General features: G+C 43.5%; 1 protein-coding gene across 8 annotated transcripts in view; it reads left to right on the top strand.

Annotated features, from left to right (window-relative positions):
* IPCEF1 (interaction protein for cytohesin exchange factors 1) overlaps window positions 1–22397 on the top strand; it is a 163634-nt gene that overhangs the window by 90202 nt on the left and 51035 nt on the right. For all 8 annotated transcript variants that reach the window (XM_084777834.1, XM_084777835.1, XM_084777837.1 and 5 more), the window contains 2 exons: window positions 19148–19221; window positions 20590–20661. In XM_084777834.1, the coding sequence (XP_084633960.1) occupies window positions 19148–19221; window positions 20590–20661 (146 nt within the window). The remainder of the gene's footprint in view (window positions 1–19147; window positions 19222–20589; window positions 20662–22397) is intronic.

The following is a 22397-nucleotide window of genomic DNA, read 5'->3' as shown; positions in this document are numbered from 1 at the left end:
GCCCCTTTGACTCCCAGGTCCATGCTGACTATGACATGCCACCCTGTGAAATTCCCCGGGGGGCCAGGATAAATGATATCATGATGTTACCCTGTTTCCAGAAGAAGTCTGAGAAAACATCTCTAGAAGTGGCAATTCTGTTGTGAACATACAAACTATGCTATTCAACTCCTTTGCTCGTCATCCCTGATGCTGTCACTATTGCCTGAGGACTTGGCCATCCTTCCCTCCTTGCTTTCCTGTTCTTGGGACCCTTGCTTTCCTGTTGTTGGGACCCAGCAATTAGTGGATACCTTACCTCCTTTCTGTTCACATTGCTTCTCCCAACACCATTACCCAGAATTCCTTAGGCTTGTTCATCGATCATTTCTCACCTAGCACTTCTTATAACACCGTGTGTAAGTTTAGCAGCCACAAAATTCTCAGCTAGTGAGAAACCTGGAATTCAACTCCATGCTCTCACTTTCCCATGTCCTTAGGATAAAGTTCAACCCCACTTTTGGTATCATCTTAGCTTTTCTTCCTTCTCAGTACTCCAAATCCTAACCCAAGCCTTTAGTGCTGAACTTTTTGGGTTCTACTGATGTGTCCCAGCTCTCTGTTGTCTACACAGATTCTCTGCTCAGGAAGGCTTGGCTCTGTCCTTGGAAGCCTTTCCTCCTGCCCAGTTTCTGCAAGCCTTCCCTCTTCATAAGACTCACATTTTTTTTTTGATAGCACATCTTCTGTGTAGACTTACCACATCCTCTGGCCTAAACAGCTATGCTGCCTTCCTCCTTTTGTAATATTTTATAACATTTTGATTGTCACACTCATCCTTCTTTTTGAATGTGTGTCGGATTCCTGCCTTTCATAATTGATTATTATGTCGACATAGCAAGATTGTAGGTTTATATTTTTAGTACTTTAGTGTCTGGTGGTTAATAAGTGCTTGATTAATAGTGTTGATTTCTCGCTCAAATGGGAACAGGGGATCACTGATGCTTACTTTGCCTGGAGGATTCTGAGGGATGAGATCTTATTCAAGTGTTTCTCTTGACAGGAAATAATTTGTCAGGAATGGCATTTCCACTTCCACTCCTTAAAAACTATGATTTAGTTGGGGGGGTTGCTAGAAAGGACCCCTATGGAGCAATAAGTCCTGCACAGCTGTTTCTATCCTTGCTTAACATACTCTTTGACGCTTTCAGGAGTAGAAGAGGAGGAACAGTGAACATGTGAGCCTGGTGGGGTAGTATATGTGAGCAGCACCAAGCTAGTGCCATAGACACTATATCTAATTTTCATAAGAACCACTTGACCTTGATCTTGTTGCTTCCACTTTTCAAGTGAGTTTACTGAAAGCCGAAAGCTTAAGGAATAGGCTCAGAGCCTCTGAAGAAGTAACTGGCAGAGCCAGGATTAACACAGAGATATTCCAACGCCAGAGCTGGGCTCTTTTCTATAGACTGTGTGACTCCTCCATTGACTGGTGACCTTGGGGAACTCAGACTGTTCACACTGTTCATGAGTAGGTGGGGCCATTAGGCAGGAGGGGGCTAAAGAAGGCTCTCAGGTTGGTAGGGGGAACTGGCATGGGAAAATACGAATGTAGCAGCAATCAATTGGGAAGGCGGGCATTGCTGGAAACCTGGTTAGGAGATGGGCAGAAAATGCAAGCATTCAAGTGTGGATTCTTGGACTGGGGGGCCAGCAGTAAGAATCTGGACCACATCACGCTGATGAAAAGGAGCACTATATGGAGAGTACTTGGATACAGGACATAGTAATTGAGGCTAAAATGAGACTGATTTACAAGTTTTCATGCCTGGGAAAAGAACATGAAAACTGAGGAGGAATTTGTGGGTAAAATGTAGACTTTTTTTGTCAATTCATCATCGCCTACATATTTAGTTTCTTTTTGTATTGTCCATTCTTTGTCAAATTATTAGAAACTTGAGGTTTTTTTTATTGTTATTGATTTTCTTTTGTTTTTTTGTTTTTTTTGTATAAATGAACCAATATTGATGTCATGTGTGTTGCTGCAGCAACACTTTAGGAGAGCTGTGGGGTGGCTGGGTAAACCACCTGACCTTGTTTCATGGACATTTCAGGTCAACCCACGCTTTCTGTAGGGCAGTATCTGGCAGAGCACACACCCGGCAGAGTTCTCAGGCCTTTGGGGCTCCTATCTGCCTGTACAAACGTGGCCATGTTTCCCCCTCCCTGTCAGCATGATTGCACGGCAGGGCATTGTAGGAACTGAGTCTTCTGGCTGCTGTCATCGCTAGCTGCCTGTGAATAAAACGTGGCTCTCAGAGGAGCTTAGATGTGGACGGTGCGTTTCTTGGAAGCACTTTGATGAGGGAGCGCTCTTTTCTAGCTTTAATCACTTAGTAGAACAGAATTAACCCTTCCAGAAGATCTTACTTGAAAGCCAGAGTTTCTTTGTAGGAGAACTATCTTGAATGTTTTGGCATATATGGGGAACCTCTCTCTCAGCTAAAGAAAAACAAAGATTGGGCTAGTTCCTCCTTGGAAAGAAGACGTCTTCTCTGCCTTGGGTCTTATACCTTTCATGAGTAATCTTTCATGAGTAATCTTCTCTTAGCATAAAGTTTTGGAAACATATTAGTGAAATTGCCATAGGATGAAAAGTGTCTTTTTTAAATTGACATACTTTTTTAATATGGCTTTTAAAAAAGAATATTTTTATTTGTTAGTGTGTGTATGTGAATGCTGTGTGTGTGTGTGTGAATTTGTGTGTGAGTGTGGAGAGAGAGAGAGAGAGAGAGAGAGAGAGAGAGAGAGAGAGAGAGAGAGAGAGTGTGTGTGTATGTATGTTGGTCTGTCTGTCTGTCTGTTTGTCTGTATATGTGTATTCAGGGTGGGATGCATGCCACGGGGGGCATGCTGAAGTTAGAGGACAGCTTTGTGAAATTGGTTCTCTGTTTCTACTTTTGTGTAGACTCCATTAATTGAATTCAGTTGCCAGGATCATGCAGCAAGCACCTTTACTGGCTGAGCCATCTTCTTGGCCTATTTGTGTAATATAAATGAATCTTCAAATCTGAAAGTAAAAGATAGAGAGTAGACGCCAGTATTTTTGGGAGAAATTATTTAACTTTAATTTTTATGTTAGTTATTGATGAGTTATGTAAAATTTTCTCACATCTTCCCTTACTAAAAATTTATTACAATGAGAATTATAGGTGTCATCTAATCTGCCTGAACTCTATATTTATTGTCTGAGCTGAAATCCTACTTCTGAGTGTATCTCAAACAAAACTCCACGGTTCTGAAGCATTTCTACAGTGAAGAAAAGTAAGTTAACTACATGGATCTGGTAAACTTGATGCCAGCTTCTAATTTGTGTTAGAGTAGACAAGGAGTAATGTTGACACATTATAAAGACAACACAGGACATGCTAGTGACCAGGTGACCTCACAACGATGATTCATTTATTTAAAGTCAATCTAAGGGTTTAAAAGGAGAACATTTTTTATTAAAAAATCAAGCCACCAAATGAAAAACACAAACATGTTCACCTACTTAAAGAAGTGATATATATTTAATATACAATTATTTATATATATACATGCAATATACATACAGATAAACGTTAATATACATTAATATATATATAAGATACACCAACAGGGAAATCATTAAAGCAACTCTCTGTGTATTTATTTTTCTCTTAATCAACTGACCAAGAACACTGTCTGTATTTAAATCTGAGCTACCTTGAGAGCTTTGAATGCAGATAAAGAACATGCAAAGACACAAAAGGGACACAGAACAAGGCAGCAATTCTGTGCATACGTCAGAGTACACCTGCTTGGGCATTGTAGTTTTACAGTGCAGAACTTTGCCAAGGAGTTTTGGTACTAGAAATGGTTCCTCGTGGCGACTGCATCCTATCCTGAAAAGATACTCACTGACTCACAGGAAGCCACAGGGCAGGTGGGTGCAGTGGAAGGCACCAGGTACTCTCCCACAGGTGTACTTTCTCTGGAGGAGGAAGTCAGCTGACCTCGGGCTGCAGGGGAGACTGATGTGGCATGAGATTGTTTCCTAGATGGCAGAAGAAATGACCTGTGAGAGCTGAACTTGCACTCGGAGGTGAGGATTCTTTAGAGGTCTGTACTTGAAGATGTGTCATCTCTCGGTCAGGAGGCCCTTTAAGGACACAGAGAGGCTGGCTGATAAGCTCATTTGTCACCAGGCTCTGTGTTTAATCTTCTACACTGCATATGTCAGAAGGAAGCTATGCAAGGAAAGATAAAAAACCCTAGAGACTGAGTATATTTAAGGGGTCAGAATTTAAGGCCAGAATTAAACATCAGAAACAGTGTCTTCAGAAAGGATACAAGGAAATGTGTGGCGAGGAAGAAGTTGGCCGTGGGCTCAAAGTCGGGGCACAGGTCACACCCTGCTGCTGCACACACTCTCTCTGGGGGTCCAGCTGTACCCCACTGATACAGAGAAGCACAGACAGAAGGCTGACACCTGGTAAAGAGATAGTGAGATGTGCCCGTCGTCAGCCCACGATCCTCTCTTGTGTTTCCTCACGTTGAACCTTGCCCTGGGTACTGTGGTAGCTACCCTCTACTGGAGAATAATGGCTTTTGAACACTGGGTGTAAAATTCAAAAGTTATTGCTTTAAAACATTGATGAAGCATACACACGTAGTTGCTGTTGTGAGAGTTTTAGAGGGTGCATTTCAGTGGCATTAAATATAGTCACTGTGCAGCTCTCCCCACCCTTCATCTCCTGAACTCTCTTTATCCTGACACACTAAAACTCTCACCCTACTAATCCACTCTCTGTATTTCTTCTCTGCTGTTCTCTGGAAACTACTAAAGGTTTTCTATGTTTATGAGTTTGACTGCTACATGCCTGCCCAGTAAGTATAGTTATATTATATTATATTTGTTTATTTATTTATTTTTGTGGTTGGCTTGTTTCACAAGGCATGCCATCATCAAGATTCAGTTTCCTTTCCTCTTGAGGACATCCTAGTGTATCCATATATTGCATTTAGCTATCCATTAATGAACACTCATGTTACTCTTACTTTTCATCTATTGTCAAAATGTCCCTAGCACAAGGACCTGCAAATATGTCTTCAAGGCTCTGCTTTGAATTCTTCTGGGTATATATTCAGGAGCAAAATTACAGGATTACAGGATAATCATACTTTTAGTTTTTTGCAGGAATGGTTTTTTGTAGCAACTGCTCTTTTCCTTCCTCCTGATAGTGAAGAGTGGTCATGGCATCTCTAGAACCATTTCAGCTTTACATACTGGTTTATTTTTTGGTGATCACCATCTTAATGAACACAGAGGTGTTAAACATCTCATTGTGGTTTCGGTTTGCATTTCCTTAATGCCCAATGATTACGAGCGGTCTCTTCCTTGTGCTTATTGCCTGTTTGTATATTGTCTTTTAAAAAGCTTATTCTACATTTTTAAAAGTAGAGCTGTTGTTTGTGTTGCTTGGCCTTCAGTAGCGTCCTAATGTTATTCACGGAATCCATGAAAACAGCCTAGGGAGACTGGAAAGCTCTTTGAAGATTTAATATACATTGTGTCATGGCAGATTATGTGTTATCTTATAACTGTGATATCTCAAGGATTACCATTTATTATTATTTCTTGTTTTTATTGTTCCTTAATCTCTAGTATTGACGCACATCATTTAAATCTTATACAATGTTCCTTTTCTCTTGTTATTGTTTTTTGTAAATTTTATTGGTTCTTTGTGAATTTTGCAGCATGCACCCCAGTCCTATACATCTCCCCCTCCTCTCATACCCACCTTCCCTTGCAACCTCCCCTCCCCCACAGAGAAAAAAAATCTGCTTGTGGAAGCTCTCATGTGTCACAGTGTGTCCCACAGCATTCCCTTTTGTCCACACTTCTTTGCTTGCAAATGTTCACTGCAGTGACTCGTTGGTCTGGTACGAGGCCTCTGGCTTTTTCTATTCTTTTAATACTGAAACCTAACTGGGACTCCTCTTGGATATTCTGTTTTTGCCCTTTGTCATGGAAATCCTGCTGTTTTAGATCTGTATGTCTGGTCCCTTTATGCACCCCAGCAGTTCATCAGTGGGGTAGATGTTGTGTTGGGCCAATGCAAAGCCCTGGATCTGGGCTTGTGAGGTATCTGAGATGGCCAGCTTGCCACTCTCATGCTCTTATGCCCTCAGGGCTGGCTCACCCATAACCCCCATAACCAGAGCCAGCTCTACCCTACTGCCCAGGTGAGGTGCAGGGCCTGTTCTCCCAAGTGCTGCAGCCAGTGAGGAACATGACTGATTCTCCTAATTTAGTAGGACTGGGGCCAGATCTATCTGCTCTAGATGGAGAAGGATGAGGGAAGGGAGAAAGGCATCTCTCTCTCCATCAGAGCCAATGCCCTGCAGACAAGATGCAGGGCCAGCTCTCTTGTGCTCATGCCCTTGGGGCTGGCTCACCTGCAACCCCCACATCCAGGGATAGCTCTACTGTACTGCCCAGGAAAATTGCAGGGCCTGCTTTCCCAAGTGCTACAGGAGGTGGGGGTCAGACATAGCTCTCCTGTTCTCCTGCTCTCCATAGGTGGCAAGGGTTGAGAGTAGGAGAGGTCACCTCTCTCTTACCCACACTGATGAATGGCAGACAAGAGGCAGGGCCAGCTCTCCCATGCTCAAACCCTCGGGACCTGCTCATCCACATCCCAACATCAGGGTCAGTTCTACTGTGTTGCCCAGGTGAGGTGCAGGACTGTTCTTCTGAGGGCTGCAGCTGGTGAAGTGCAGGGTCAGCTCTCCTGCTCTCATGACACTAGGGCATGGTCTCCTACCTCCTGTATGTGGTGAGGAATGAGTGGAAAGGAAGGCATCTTCCCCTCAACCACACCACCACAGAGAGATAAGTGATAGGACTAGCTCTCTCCCACACTCACATCCTTGGGGCAGGCTCAACTACAACTCCTGTAAGGTGCAGGGAAGGGCTCTCCCAAGCACTGCAGCAAGCTAGGGGGAGGGTCAGGTCTCCCGATCTCATGCTTCTGGGGCCAGCTCTCCTGTGATGCTCAGGTAAGGGGTGAGGCCAGTTCTGCAGGGCCCTCAGACATCAACATGTCCCTAATGGCAGTTCAGACTAGAGGCACTCACCCGGCCTTTGGTGGTAACAGACCCCTGCTGCTGCAGGGCCATGGCCCTTGATGTGGCTCCAGTGTCAGCGCAGGCGAAGACCCCACCATGGTCCCAGGTGGCATCACCAGTTACTCACATCAGGCTGTTCCTCACTACCTTCAAGTCTTCAGTTCTGCCCTTCTTTGTTGTGTCCACATCTTTCTGTTTCTCTTTCTCTTCCATTTCCCCACCAATTATTTGCTCTTCTTGGTGTCTGGCATTTCTGAGTATCTGGTGTCATTTCAGGAGTGGTCTCAGGAATACTATGCCTAGTTTGTGGGTTATGGCACTGGGCAGGGGTCATCTAGAGTATGGACTGCCAATCCTCTCACCCCACCCACACTCCCAGGCCCTTGGCCCCATAGTGCCAGTCATGTATGTATGTATGTGTGTATATATATATATATATATATATTCCCACCAAGTCCAATTTGTGTTAGCTGTAGACTCATGGGTTTGTGACTCACTTATCAGAGGCTATACAGACTCTCCAATCCCTAGTAGCCTGTCAATATCTCCGCAGCTAGAAGTGAGGTCTTCCTGCCTAGGCTGGAATGTTGACTGGATTGCTCTTCCACGGGCAACTCTCCGGCTAGTCTTGCTTTAACTATGGATGGCACACTCAGCGTATCATTTATCAAGAGATATTATTTATCCTGCAATAATGAAGGCCAATCAAACTTCTGAAAGCTCTCCTTTATTGCTTTCTTTTCTTTCGCTTGGGCTATGCTGATGAAGCAGGTTGCCGCACTGATGAAAAGGATAGCCTCGCTGGGGTTTGGGACTTCTAGGAGAGGAGGTGAGGCTGGCCATGGGTAGCTCCTGACAGGGCACATGTGCTGAGACTCTTCATTGTGGAGAACAACCACCAGCCTTTTAAATTGTGACGGTTCTACCTTAACTGTTTTTGGAAATGGCATTTCTGAGATGAATCTCTTTGTAAGAGAAACGTGCCTTCCCTTATCACATGGTTCCATGGAGAGAGAAAGGGTGGCCAGGAAAGCTGATTTATGGACATAGGAAAGGATGCCAGCTACCTTGTGGTCCCCTGTCATGTAGGACCTGCTGTGGTAGGGAGGAGGCCGTATCCTGAGGTGTTTCTTAGAAGGTGATAATGGAGAAGGATTGCAGGGGCATTGTGCTATTTGTCCCCTAGGGCAGCAGCGCTCTGCTCCCTGGCCCAGGTCATGCAGCTTGCCTGCAGAATGGAAGATACATGCTGTGCCATCACCACAGGGAGAGAGGAAAGGAGGCTGTAGAGTCTGTGCCATTTGTAGGTGTGGAAACTAATTACTAGATATGTGACAGTGAGATCATTGCTGAAAAGTGCTAACAATGCCTCTGCTTAGACTATATTTCACTAACTACGAGCAAGTAAAGTTCTGTGCTCCATGGTCTCTTGGAGTCATGGTGACGTGGAGTGTGTATGGCATATCACCAAGTTTTCTTTTTCCTTTAAACAATTATTTTCTTCTTCTCTCATCCTGACCACAGATTTCCCTCCCTCCACTCCTCTCCCAGTCCTCCCTCTCACTCTCCCTCCCTCAGATCCTTCTCTGTTTTCCTTAAAAAAAAAAAAAAAGCCTAAGAAGTTAAAATAAGACCAGGTACAAAGCTTCATACCAAGACTGGTTGAGGGAACACAGTAGGAGGAAAAGGTCCCAAGATCGGGCAGAAGAGTCAGAGACAGCCCACTCCCAGGACTAGGAATCCCACAAGCAACATTCACCTACACAAGCATGCCATGTATGCAGAGGACTCAGTTCAGACCCAGACAGGGTCTGATATCACTAAGTTTTCCTCATGTTCATGTGTTTCCAATGTGATGAATGTCTCCTTTGGTTGTTGGTTTTGAATTAAAAAAAAAAAAGCCACTTACCCATTTTTAAAGTCAGAAGCAAGTGACAGGGCACTCATCCCCATCACTCTTCTTTCTTCTTCTTCTTCTTCTTCTTCTTCTTCTTCTTCTTCTTCTTCTTCTTCTTCTTCTTCTTCTTCTTTTGGATTAATTTTTCCATTGCTTCCACTTACAAGTACAAGCAAGCATGCACATGGAATCACATCCCACCCTCTCCTTTTTATACATTTCAAAACTCTGTATATCATATTTCTTGTCATTTTCCCTCTTATTATGTCCTGCAAATTACTCTCAAGGTATTTATTATGTATGTCAGTACTTATAGCTCTTTGCCTATGGCCCATGGTTTGTGCAGCTTTCCCCTGATGGTGAACTTGTGATAGCCATCACAAGGCAGGTTCCGCAAACCCTAAATCAATAAAAGACACAAGTTAGTAGTGAAACACAGGAAAAGGGGGGTGCATTCGTTGTGGCTGTATTGGGAAGAGAAAGAGATTAGGGACCTAATGTTTCAAATCCATCTTTTGGGTCCCAACCGTAGGTTTAGGCTTAATTGGTGATGGAGTAGGTAAGGGGGGTGGAGCCAAGTGATATCATTATGATAGGCGTGGCCTATCCATCACTGTCTCCTCCTTTTGATTCTGGGTGGGGTCCCAAGAAGTCCTTAAGACTGCCATAGCTGGAGGGGATCAATGTAGTTCTCATGACATGGTCAGTTTAGCTGTAAGGTACAGGCATACTGTCATGAAGCATCCTCCCCATGGAAGGGGGGAGGGGGAACAGAGCTTTCCCATAAAATCCACTGTGCCTAAACATTTAAGTCAACTTTATCTCTGTACATTCAGCCTTAAGGGACAGGTTAGGTGAACCTTCCTTAAGTGATGGATATTCCAACTTGAGGAGGTAAGCAGGTGGGTGAAGATAAAGAAACAGAGGCAAAAGTGGAGGCAGTGATGTCAGGCTTTCAGCATGGTTTGATTGTGGACTCAAGTGAGGAGTCAAAGCCTTTTAGAAAGGAAACTTCCAAGTACATGTTTTGTAGTGTTCTTTTAGTCACGTGTGAATACAAATTCTACCATATCTTATCACATGAAACCTCAGAGATGTATGTAGGACAGACCTCAGAAGTGGAGTTTCTGGTCAAAGACCGCACTTCTGTAGCTCTGTCCTTTGGTCTGTATTTAATTTCTACCTTTGTGTGAGAGTGACTCCAGCCTCCGTGTGTGCTAGGAGAATCCAGCCTCCATGTGTGTGCTAGAATCCAGCCTCCATGTGTGTGCTAGAATCCAGCCTCCATGTGTGTGCTAGAATCCAGCCTCCATGTGTGTGCTAGAATGCAGCCTCCATGTGTGTGCTAGAATCTAGCCTCCATGTGTGTGCTAGAACCCAGCCTCCATGTGTGTGCTAGAATCCAGCCTCCATGTGTGTGCTAGAATCCAGCCTCCATGAGTGTGCTAGAATCCAGCCTCTATGTGTGTGCTAGAATCCAGCCTCCATGTGTGTGCTAGAATCCAGCCTCCATGTGTGTGCTAGAACCCAGCCTCCATGTGTGTGCTAGAATCCAGCCTGTTGTTCTGCATTGGCCTGGGAAAGAACATCTGAGTTCAGATCTTAGGATTTATTTTTCATGTGTGCGTGTGTGCATGTGTGCATGCATGCATGTGTGCATGTGTGCATGTGTGAGAGAGTGCGTGTGTGTGTGTGTGTGTGTGTGTGTGTGTGTGTGTGTAGGGGGAAAGTTGGGGCTGAGTAAACAGAAGGTGTTCCTGGAGAAGTGGGGAGTTTTGCAGTCTCTTTAGACTGTGCTAGTCATTGGCAGCCTCTGTTAGAGCCACTTACAGTGAGTCAGAGATTCAGAAATCTGTATCCACCTGTAAACCTGAATGCAGATTACAGAGACACCTGTGCTTTCTTGAGCTCTTTCCCTTAAAATAAGATTTTTATTTGGGGTAACCAAAATTGTTATCTCGTGTCGGATCCCTGCAATCCAAACTTGAAAACACAGTTAACCTTAAATGTAAAGACCATGAAGTCGGTGCTGTGTGAAGGCTTGAGGCAGCCATATTCAGGCCCAGTCGAGTCGTCAGCTTCTGAGTTTTATACTAACCATGAGCGAGGAATTTTATTCGTAGGATCTAGACCCCAAATTTGTTCCATCCTTTTTTTTCAGCTTATTTGGTGGATATTTATTATATCATAATATTGACCCCATTCAGTGCCATCACTGATGGAACCATTTTAACAAACCCATTTCAGGACAGTTGTTTAGGACCAGTGTGACTCTTGTGTCCCTTTACTGCTAATTCTCCTTCCTACCTGATGCCCTTGCTTCACTTTCTACCTCCATGGACTTCATAACAGTGGAGACACAGAGTGACATCTCATTTCTTGTGCTTTCTATCAGTGTGATGCTCTCAGTGCTTAGGTATAGCTTAGCACGAGGTGCTTGTTCCTCTCTTTGTAATGTTGGCAGTGGTCTATCACATGAGCACCATTCTGTTTAGCTACTCACTGATGGATATTTAGGTCATTTCCTGATTCAAGATACTATGACTAGTGTGCTTAGAAAGATTTGCATGTAACTTTTTTTAATGGGCATAATTTTCATTTTGGGGGTGGGTGGGTGGGTAGAAACCGGAGAGTAGAATTTGTGGGTCATGCAGTAATTATTTGCATGCGATTTTTTAGAAAATGCTGAAATATTTTCCAAAGCACTTTCCACATCTCATTTTAACATTTTCCTTATTGTCAAAGGAAGAAATAAACAATCATGTTCCATCACTCAGTGATTCACGACACTTGCTTATCTCTTCCACACATAACTGACACCAATGGACTTCCATCAAGATGCTCCTGTCTGTAGGAGAATCAGCAAACCACCAGGTCACAACACCATGAGAGGACTGGGAAGGAACACCACTCCTGATTCTCAAAGGCAAACAGGAGGGAACCTGTCCCAGGCTTGTGGGAACAGATCCCACCCATAATGACTACTGGAAACTCACATAAGCTATGAGGTGGGAGGTTTTAGTATCCTCGGAGCGCAGCAGGAATTCTGCCCTGAACGAATCCCACAGTGCCATTATGGTGCTCACCTACCCTGCCTCACATAATTACCATCCACGGGGTGCTATGCAATTTACATGGTTCATGTTGACCTTTTCTTTCAAGAGAAGAAGTCTCTGCTTTGCTCACTAATACATCCTCACATGTGTGAAACAGTGAGGAGGCCCTGAAGATATTTGCTCACTAAATGAATTTATGGAAGCCATTAATGAGAGAAAAACAAAAGAGCTTAGGGAGAGATAAACACAGATAATTGACACTGGAGGCAGTGCCAGCATCCTTGTCCCATCCTTGTTGCTTGAACTCCACCAGTTTTGGCACAAGTAAAACTTCATTTCTCCTTTGTGATTGCTCCTGCTCAGCAACTCTCTGCTGAAATGGGAGGTCAGGGGTGCCGGGGAAAGTGGGTGAGCTGACTTGCGGGAAGAAAGAGACGTGTGTAGTTACAGAATATCCTAAGGCAGAGGGCCCGGTGCTGTGGGCTGCTTCGTTGAGGACTGGTGAGTTTGCACAGTGGCTGGAGGACAACACTTTCACAAATCACATTAAGGGTCTGGAGAAGTTAGCAGGTCCCTCTCCATAACTGTCAAGTGATATTTTTAAAAGTTAGCAATCGTTAAAGGGAATGATAACATTCAAGTCAGTTATTTTAGTTAATGGATAAGGTAGGGACATATCTAAAGGAATAGGAGGAGGAGGAGGAGGAGAAAGAGGAGGAAGAGGAGAAAGAGAAGAAGGAGAAGGAGGAGGAGGAGGAGGAGGAGGAGGAGAAGAAGAAGAAGAAGAAGAGTCATTCCATGAGAAGTTACCCATTGTGATTGCTATTTCTGAGGTATTTTTAATTTTTTTATGTAAATAAGCAAGAGACATTTTGATGCAGCTGCTCTGACTTTCAATGTGGCTCAGATGTCTTCAGAATAATGACAAAGAGCTGCTGTGTGCGAGGGATTGTTCCCAGGGAAAATCTGTGCAGGGGCCCCACTCAAGTTTCTTTGGCTTTCTATTTGAAAGAATGTCATCCCTGTCTGTTATGCAGAAAGGAACCCACTCAAACAAAGACACATCATTTACCTTTCACTAGTTTAAAAAAATTATGTTGTTTTTGGAGGCATGTCCCAGGGTTCTTGTGGAGGTCAGCGGCTCCTAAAAGTCACCACATTTTTGGTCATGGGGACAGAGTTCAGATTGTCAGCCTTGGTGGCAAGCACCATTACCTGCAGAGCTAGCTCACCAAATCTATTAATTTATTTCTAAATCAATACAAATATTAGTAAAAGCACACAGTTGCTTCTCTCTCTCTCTCTCTCTCTCTCTCTCTCTCTCTCTCTCTCTCTCATATCATCACTATCTATTTATTTGTGTGTGTATGTATGTACAGGTATATCCAGGCTAGAGGGCAATGTTGGGTATCTTTCTCAATTAGTCCCCGCCTTACTTTTTCATACAGGGTCTCTCACTAAACCTGAAGTCCCTTGGCTATGTTAGACAGGCTGGCTTGCAAGGTCCAGGGATCTTCCTGTCTCTGCTTCCCCAGTGTTTGGATGCTAGGTGTGTGTCACTGTGATCAGCTTCTTACTGGTTTCTTGGGCCTGAACTTAAATCCTTCTGCTTATGTGGCAAACACTTTACCAACTGAGCCATCTTTCCATCCCCTGTATCCTTCATTACTGATTGATTTTTATATTAGTACCATATAAGATGAGCTTATGCCATTGCAATTAAGTTGTCTAGAGGCATGTGTTGTGACATAAATTGGGTGTTAGTTCTAATTTAGATCCATAAGAACACAGTTTTCATTGTTTTAATTTTTTCGTTTGTTTTCGGTTGAGTAGAGGGCAGGGACCGCAGAGGAGATGAAATTGTGGAATTAATTAGAGCTCGGTCATAAAGGGCATTTTGCTGAGCCAGTTAAGGCTTTTCCAAGAGCAGCTGGGAGCCATGCAGGGTTTTAATTAGAGAAATGACATGAAGCATGTTTGTGATGCAGAGATTTGCCGTGGCTGTTATTTGAATGCTATATGGGATTGAAGGAGAGAGTTAGAAAGAGGGGGGCCGGTTTTAGAGGCTCTTGCGGTAACTTAACAGAAGGCTAACGGTGATGGACGGGGCATGACGTGGTGGGGAGAGATGAATGAACCATCTGTGGAAGATGCAACCAGCCGCAGCGAAACTTTGTGTTTACTGGCACGAGTTTTGGGGAAAATTGTCTCAGTTCATTGTCTATAACAAAATACTGGAGGCTGGGTAGCTCATAAAGAATAGGGAAGCTCATTGAGTTCATGATTCTGAAGGCTGGTGCTGGGACCTGCTTTGCATCCCATAAGGACCACATATAGCTTATATGATGGAGAAGCAGAAGGCATAGTGGTTGTGTGTAGAAACCATCCCAGCGTGTGGGCCACCTGCTTCTACAGCCACCTATTCTCTCAGCAGGCAAACCATCCTCCAGAAAATAAGAATTCAATGTGATAAGAAGAACCCTAGCTCCCAAATGACTTATTTAATGTATTCATTCATTTGGTTGTCACGTGTTTGTGGTAGGTGTGTTCCCATATGTGTTCAGGGAGCCCAAAAAGGAGCATCCCAGTTGTCCTACTACAGCACTCTCAATGTTATTTGACTGAGCCAGGGTCTCTCACAGAACCTAGAGCTAGGCTGACTGCTGGATTGCCTCCAGAGAACCTCCTGTCTCTGTCACCCAGAGCACTGGTGTTACACGTATGCATGACACTCTGTATAGCATTTTATTTGGGTGTTTGGGGCTTGAAATTAGGTTGCCATTTTTTAAAGCACATGGTTTTTTTTTTTATCTCTCTATAGCCATGACTTATTAGCATTTACTTCAATTAAAAAAATCTTTAAATTTTAAGAATTATTTATACATTATTCTGTCTACACACCAGAAGAGGGCACCAGACCTCATTATAGATGGTTGTGAGCCACCATGTGGTTTCTGGGGGTTGAACTCAGGACCTTCGGAAAAACAGACAGTGCTCTTAACCTCTGAGCCATCTCTCCAAAATACCTTCTTTGAGAATATCTTACAATATATTTTGGTTATATTCAGCCTCACTCCTTCCTTGTCTCCTCTAAGATGCAGCCACTATCTCCCCATCCCTCACAAACTTCCTGTTATCTTTTACTTATTTTTAATAACCCATTTTTTTTACACATATGAGACCATTCACTAGAAAATGGTTAGCCTACTAGGAATCACACCCTTAAAGAAGACTGATCCTCGCTCCCCAGAAAGCCATTAACTATCAAAAGCTTCCCAGTTGGGGTGGGGCCCCACAAGGACCTCTCTTTTCCATGCTAGAATGCTGGCTGGCTTGATTTTGTGTAGGCAACCACAGCTCTGAGTTAATGAATGCAGTGGCTCTGCCATGTCTAGAAGGCCCTATTGCTGTAGTCCTCCTTGACCCTTATAGTCCTCCTGCCTCATCTTCTATGATGGTTCCTTAGTGCGCTCTCTCTCTCTCTCTCTCTCTCTGATAGATGTCCCATGTGTATAGCACTTATCCTCTCTACTCTGACCAGTTGTAAGTTTCTGTGCTAACCACCATCTACTACATAAACTTCTCTGATGAGGTCTGACAGCTGCATTAGTCTGTGGTTCTAGGGACTGCCTTAGTTAGGGTTTCTATCACTGTGATAAGCACCATGACCAAAAGCAACTTATAAAAGGAAGTGTTTTCTTGGGCTTACAGTTTCAGAGGGCCTGAGTCCGTGATGGCGAAACATAGTGGCAAGGATGCCTGAGAGCTTCCATCTTGAGTTAGAAGCACAAGGTAGAGGGAGAGAAAAACCCACCCCCAGTGATGCACCAGCTCCAATAAAACTATACCCCCTAATCCTTCCCGAACAGTTCTACCAACTGGAAATCAAATATTCAAACATGAGCCTACGCAGGCAGTTTTTATCCAGGCCACCGCAGAGGCGTTAATTTAGATGGCAGTTTGATACTGTCCAATTAGCAGAGCAATTCTCTTAACTTTTAAATACTTCAGTCTTCCCCATCAGAGGAATTTTGATGACGGCAGGCAGCATCCGAACAGGCATAGCTGGCATAGGAGAGCTAGAAGTGGTCTCTTTTCTCTGCCCGTCTCTCCTTCTTTATTCTTCTCTCTTCTCCCCCACCCTCCTTGCCTCTTATGATGTCTTGGTAGACAGCGTTGTACTATTTGCTGAAGCACAGAACCCAGGAATGGAGCAGGTGTGCTGTGGAGTGAGAGGATGAGCTTGGTTTGGGCCATTCTTCAGGAACTCATTGTTTATCCATCATGAATGTGGGCAAGGAGCTCCAGGATTGGATCTCAGTTCAAATTGTAGACTTTGGGTGTGTGCGCGTAGTGATGACGCATGAAGTCACGGCAGGGTCACAGGTCACTTATCCAGAGCGTTGGAAAGGAGAGGGTATAGGTTTATGGACTGAACTCCAAGGAGCCCTGATAATTGAGAAATAGCAGAAGACCCCCATAAAAGCTTCAGAAGAGGGGGTAATTAGAGGGAAGGTGAGCAGTAATGATGTGTACCAGGAAAGCTAATGTAGGAGGCCCGGGAGAGGGTTAGCCTGGGTTGACAGTCGCTAGAGCCCAACTCAGATCAACAGAAGAGTTGGATGGGACTTAGCAATGGATGTGTTGATGCTCCTTAGACTCTAGAACGACTGGCATAGAAATATATGCTAGGGGCGTGGCAACCAGTGTTTAATATAAATGGTTGCTTTCTCAAGGCCAGCTATGGGAATTTCTATGAAAACACCTTAGCATAACATTGATGTTTTATCAATATGACCGTTTTACGTAAGATCAACCATTTGGAAGTCAGTACTTGAGTGGAAATTTAGTACATTCACAATATAGTACAAACACCTCTGTCTACTTCCAAAACATTTCCAAGACAAAACTCTACTCCCTTCAAGGAGTTATGCCTAATCCTTCACTCCCCAGGGCCTAGAGATATATCTTTATTTTTTCTTTATGTATTTATTATTCTGAATACTTTATATAAATGGAATCAAATAACATGTGACCACTTGTGACTGAAATCTTTCGCTTAACATAATATTTTCAATGTTTATCCATACAGCATATGCCAGCCGTTTATGGGGCTTGGGGTGATATATAATATTTCTCTGTATGGATTTATCACAGTTTGTTTATTGATGGTCATTTTATTTGTTTCAGTCTGTTGCCTGCTGTGAATACTGTTTCTGATGGGGCCTAGGTTTTTAAAAGAAAAAAATATATACATATATATAATTGTAATTAAAAATCAGATGAAACATTGTATATTATATAAAATATCAACATATACATATTGTATATTCCTTGAATACTTTATGTTTTTTTAAGATAAGATTGATGAAGCCACTATATGGTAATTAAGAGCCTATTAATAAACACTCAGTGTATACACACGTGTATGTATATTTTAAAGAGAGAAGCTCTCACTAGAGTCGAGTTTTAGATCTCATAAGGGAGAGGAGGTAGTTGCAATACCTGGATAAACCCAGTCACGCAGAAGGTAGAGGCTGGAAATGGAGTTGACTACGTCACACTTTAATTTTTCGAAAGAAAAATGAATTGCTCTCAATGATATGACAAAGAGACAGAGTCACCTAAGATCACCCTGCTGACATTTTAATTACTAATTAATTAATTAATTGACTTTACATCCTGATCTTAGCTTCCCTTCCTTCCCCTCCTCCCACTCCCTTTCTCTTCCCTCCCCTCCCCCATCCTCTGGTCTTCCCATTCTTCTCAGAAAAGGGGAGGCCTCCTTGGATATCAAGCCACATGTTGGCATATCAAGTTGCAGTAAGACTAGGTTCTTCTTCTCCTCTTGAGGCTAGACAAGGCAGCCCAGTTAGGGCAAGGGGATCCAGGGGCAGGCTAAGAGTCAGAGACCGCCTTTGCTCCTGGTGTTGGAGTCCCACATGAAGACCAAGCTGCACACCTGTTACACATGTGCAGAGAGCCTGGTTCCATCTCCTGTATGCTTTCTGTTTGGCAGTTCCAGCAAGCTGATTTTAAGATTAAGATTGTGTTTCCAAAATCAGATTTTACCCATCTCCTAATGTCTGCCAATTCACTTACATTTTGTTTTTTAATTGCGTTTCTCTGCTCAGGGATATTAGTGTGCATAAAAGGAGACTTGAGCTCCTTTATTTATGACAAATGACCCAATGTCTTTGCAGATCATCTCCACTGTATTTATAAATTATAGATCAACAGGCCTATAGATCTATAGATAATTGATAGGTGTGGCCTTGGTAAAATTGCCTGTAAAACTTTTGTTGATTTAGAGCAGTGGTTCTCAAATTGTGGGTTGTGACCCCTTTGGGGATCAAACAATCCTTTCACAGGGGTTGCCTAAGCCCATCAGAAACACAGATATTAATCAGCTGGCATCCTATGCCATGTACAATGTAATTCTTTGCTGGGGACTTTCTTTTATAAGGATCAACCATGGCACTCGGGTCTTACATGATGTGGCTGTAGTTGAGCCCTCCAAGCACTGCCTACAGCAGACTTGGGGGAAGAAAGTGATCTCTGTTGAGTGTCCGTTAAATGTTGTTTGTTTATCTGGGCTCACTGAAGTCCCAACAACAGCAAGATGTGTATCTGTGGGTTTGCCAACTTCAAGGCCTGGGCTCTGTCCACCGTCTCAAGGCTGCTAATGAGGTTTTGTCTCCTGTGCTTGTGGCTCACCACACTTGTGGGGGAAAACGGAGCTGAGCATGCCTCTAGGCTCAGCAGGAAGCAGGACGTAGGTGGGTTAGCTTTGTGGGTCTCATGAGGGCAGAGGAGGAGCAGGGGCAGGCCCAGAACCTTCTGTGTATTGGCCATCCCTAGTCTGTATCGTGCTACTTCTCATGAAAAGATTTTATGTTTTTTTTAGCCTATAAACTTCTTCCATAAATGGTGTATCTAAGTCCATGCTACTTTAAGAACATTCCTGTGGCTTCTACTTATGCCCTGTCTATTTCATGTTGTCCGTGGGACAAAGGCTAGGATGGAGCACTTATTCATGTGTGCTATGTATCTGTTTCAGGCAGAGAAAGCTGATGGATTTGTCAACCTGCCAGATTTCACAGTGGAAAGAGCCTGTGAATGCAAGAAAAAACAGTGAGTTGTATTCCCTCTGCACCCTCAAAGCCCTGCACCAGTATCACAGCCATTTTTAACATTTACCTAGTGATGGGGTGATTTGCAAGTGGGTGTAGATAGAATTCAAATGTCTGGGAATTTTGAGCATTGTGGGTTGCCACTGTTTAAATATATGCTCATAGAAAAAGTACATAGAAATGCTTAACCTCTCATTTTTTTTGGCATATCAGCCTGTGGGGGGGGGGATGGATTTTAATCCTCTACCCCTACCCCAAAGGCAAGGGAATCAATGCCAAGGTTTTGACCTTGTAAAGAACAAAATAGTTAATCAGGAGTCATCAGAAAAAAATGTAGACACTACAGCAAGACCAGATCATCTTGATTTATGGTATTATTAATGCCAGCTTTGCCATCCAGTGCTCTGATGCATTGGGATTGCACCTGCTATAGATTAGGTGTGAGCAGTGATGGGAATGAAGCAAGCTACAGCTGATGGCTCTTGTTCTCCTAACAAGGACAGAACCCATGGCGTCTGGAAGCAGCCAAGAGCTCCCTGGAGAGATGGATAGACTCTCTGGTCACATGATCATCACAAGAGTGCATCCAACTGTGACTTACTGTTACGTCTCCTTTCATCTTTCTCTTATTGTTTCTTCAACATCTTCTCCCTTATTATCAGAAAGGAACATTTCTTATTTGATCAGCAAGAAACTGTTTTCTTGGGATCAATGTTAGCTGTTACTTTTGCCGTACTGGTGTAACAGCTGTGTGCCGTGTTCTGTATTCTTTGTGTTGATGTTTATGGTTTTTGATTGGTTATTAAAAAAAAAAAGCAGCAAAAGCAAAACAAAAAAACAAAATGTTTTCTTGTTCAGCAGAACTTACAGTATGATGGTGGAAACATTTTACTTGATATCACCTATGGGTCATAAATTTCCTTTAATTAACATGTAATTTATGCTTTTTTTTTTTTTTACCAATACAGAGCCCCTTATCTATGGTTTATCAAGAGTCATGAGATGTGGAAGTTGTGTACCAGGCTATTTTCCTATAAATAAAACTCCACTGTCTATTTGATTGAATTTAAATAATATCATGCTTGAATGAGTAGATCTGAATAATGCTAAGTGACAACTCAGGGACTCTTGAATTCATTTTCTCTTACAGCTAAATAATTAGCAGGTGAAAAAGATACACACACACACACACACACACACACACACACACACACACACTTAAATGGAAATTACTGAGCAGCTAAAGATGCAGGCCTGACATGATAATTTGACTCTCACTTTACTAAGTCAAGTCAGGACTAGATAATAGGTATTTAATATAGCAGCTACTTTAAAAACATTAACACGTGTGTGTTTTTCTCTGTTCTAGTGCATTTAAAATCAATCACCCACAGATCAAAGCCTTCTACTTTGCAGCAGAGAATTCACAGGAAATGAGCGTGTAAGTAGAGGAAACTGGTGCTGCACCCCAGGCCCTAGGAGGGTGAACTCACTTTGGTCTGACATTAGAGTTTTACGCTAATGATCGTTTCCGTTAGTGTCCTATTTGTTTCCGTTTCTTAATTTTGTTCTGCTAGTTAATTTCCTTAGCAACTACAAAACCGACTTGCTTTCTCCTCTAGCATTTGCGCTCCTTTGGGGGGAAGTGCACTTATCCAAATGGCTGTTTTAGGAGGTAGCTGTGAGATTTTTTTTCTGGAGGAGAGGAGGGAGTAGGTGGAAAGAGACTTGAAGATGAGGATTCACACCACAAGAAGCACCTGAAGGAGCTCTGGAACCAGTCTCACGGCTTCTCACATCCTCTCTCAGTCTCTGCCGCCTCTAGCAGGTGCTGTGTGATTATCGTATAGGTTTCTGGATGTATTGCCCGCGTCTCCATCTATCACCCCGAACATTTACTTCCGGTGTACCCAACTTTAAAGAAACATCCCAGCTCTGTTCTCTGCGTGCTCTGCTAAGTCGGCGCACCAGTTCTCACTTGACTCCCGCCTTAGATGAAGATGCACTGCGCCAGCTGTAATTTGAATGACGCTGTCTGTGCGGTGCTGCCTCGAGGCACCAGAGGGCATCTTACTCATGTAAAGCCATCATCTAATAACTTAATATTTATGGAGCATCTGTACTGTGGCCCATTGCCAAAAAATGCTGGGAAGTAACAGTCAATACTCTCATCCCCATAACTCCTCCATTCATAATGTTTATACAGAAACGCTGCTATCTGTTCGTACATGGTATGTTCCTTGCTTATCTTCCATATGCAATCCTTCTTTGGCTCCTTGTTTTAGATGCTGTTATCACCTCCTACCCTAGTTCAGGTCACCTCTTCTGCAGCACGGGCTAGCTAGGAACCTCCTCATTTGTTATAGCTGCTGAGCTTGCCCTCACCCCGCCTCTTCAGATGAGGACAAAATAGCTCCCAGGAAGTTGGGAAACCACAGTTAGCTATCAGAGAAGGAGTTGACAACAGCGTCCTCCAAATACATCGTTGATAGACAAAGAGTGTCTGTTTCTACACTCTCTCTGATTGTAGCTTTGCCCCCCCCCCCCCCCCCCGCCTTGCCTTTTTTCAAGCATCTGAAAGAGAAAAAGAGTAGATAAATCAAAAGAGATAACTTACACCTGTCAAAGGTCATTACTCTGTTTGGCACTGGTGACTCAATCCAGCTGATTTGCAATGACGTGTTCTACAAGTGTCCAGAGGAGGGGAGTGCCTAGAGGTAGGCAGAACCAGGAATAAGGTGAATGCTGATCTGCTGCTGAGTCACCTGTGATGTTTCACAGTACCGCCTCTGGTCTGTGGAGGCAGGGAGACAGAGCCGGCCAGCATCCCACCACGCTAGCTCCTCTCAACAGCATCCCACGCGTCCTGTATCTTCAGCTTTATCCCTCTTAACACCGTCCCCACCCATCTCGGAGCTGATCCTTTCAAAGAGTAGTTTTCATCTTCTCGACAAGGGCTGAGGGAGAGACAGCATCCCAGAGAAATAGTTCTTCTTCTGAGTGCTTTGTTTCCTAGCAAGTGTCTCCATCACTGCGAAATGCACTGTCAATCAAAGGAAGGGTAGAGTCTTAAGAGACAATGGGAGTCCACTGAGCATCCGGCACGCTAAGCTGCACATCAAGATGCCTTAGCTCTCTCTGTCCCTGGCTCCCACCAGCTCGCTGTGGAGCAGAGCT

The sequence above is a fragment of the Acomys minous genome (genome assembly GCF_964271855.1).
Source record: "Acomys minous genome assembly, chromosome: 3".
NCBI classification, from domain to species: domain Eukaryota; kingdom Metazoa; phylum Chordata; class Mammalia; order Rodentia; family Muridae; genus Acomys; species Acomys minous.
The sequence above is the reverse complement of the archived record's forward strand: the minus strand, read 5'-3'. Positions and strand labels throughout refer to the sequence as shown.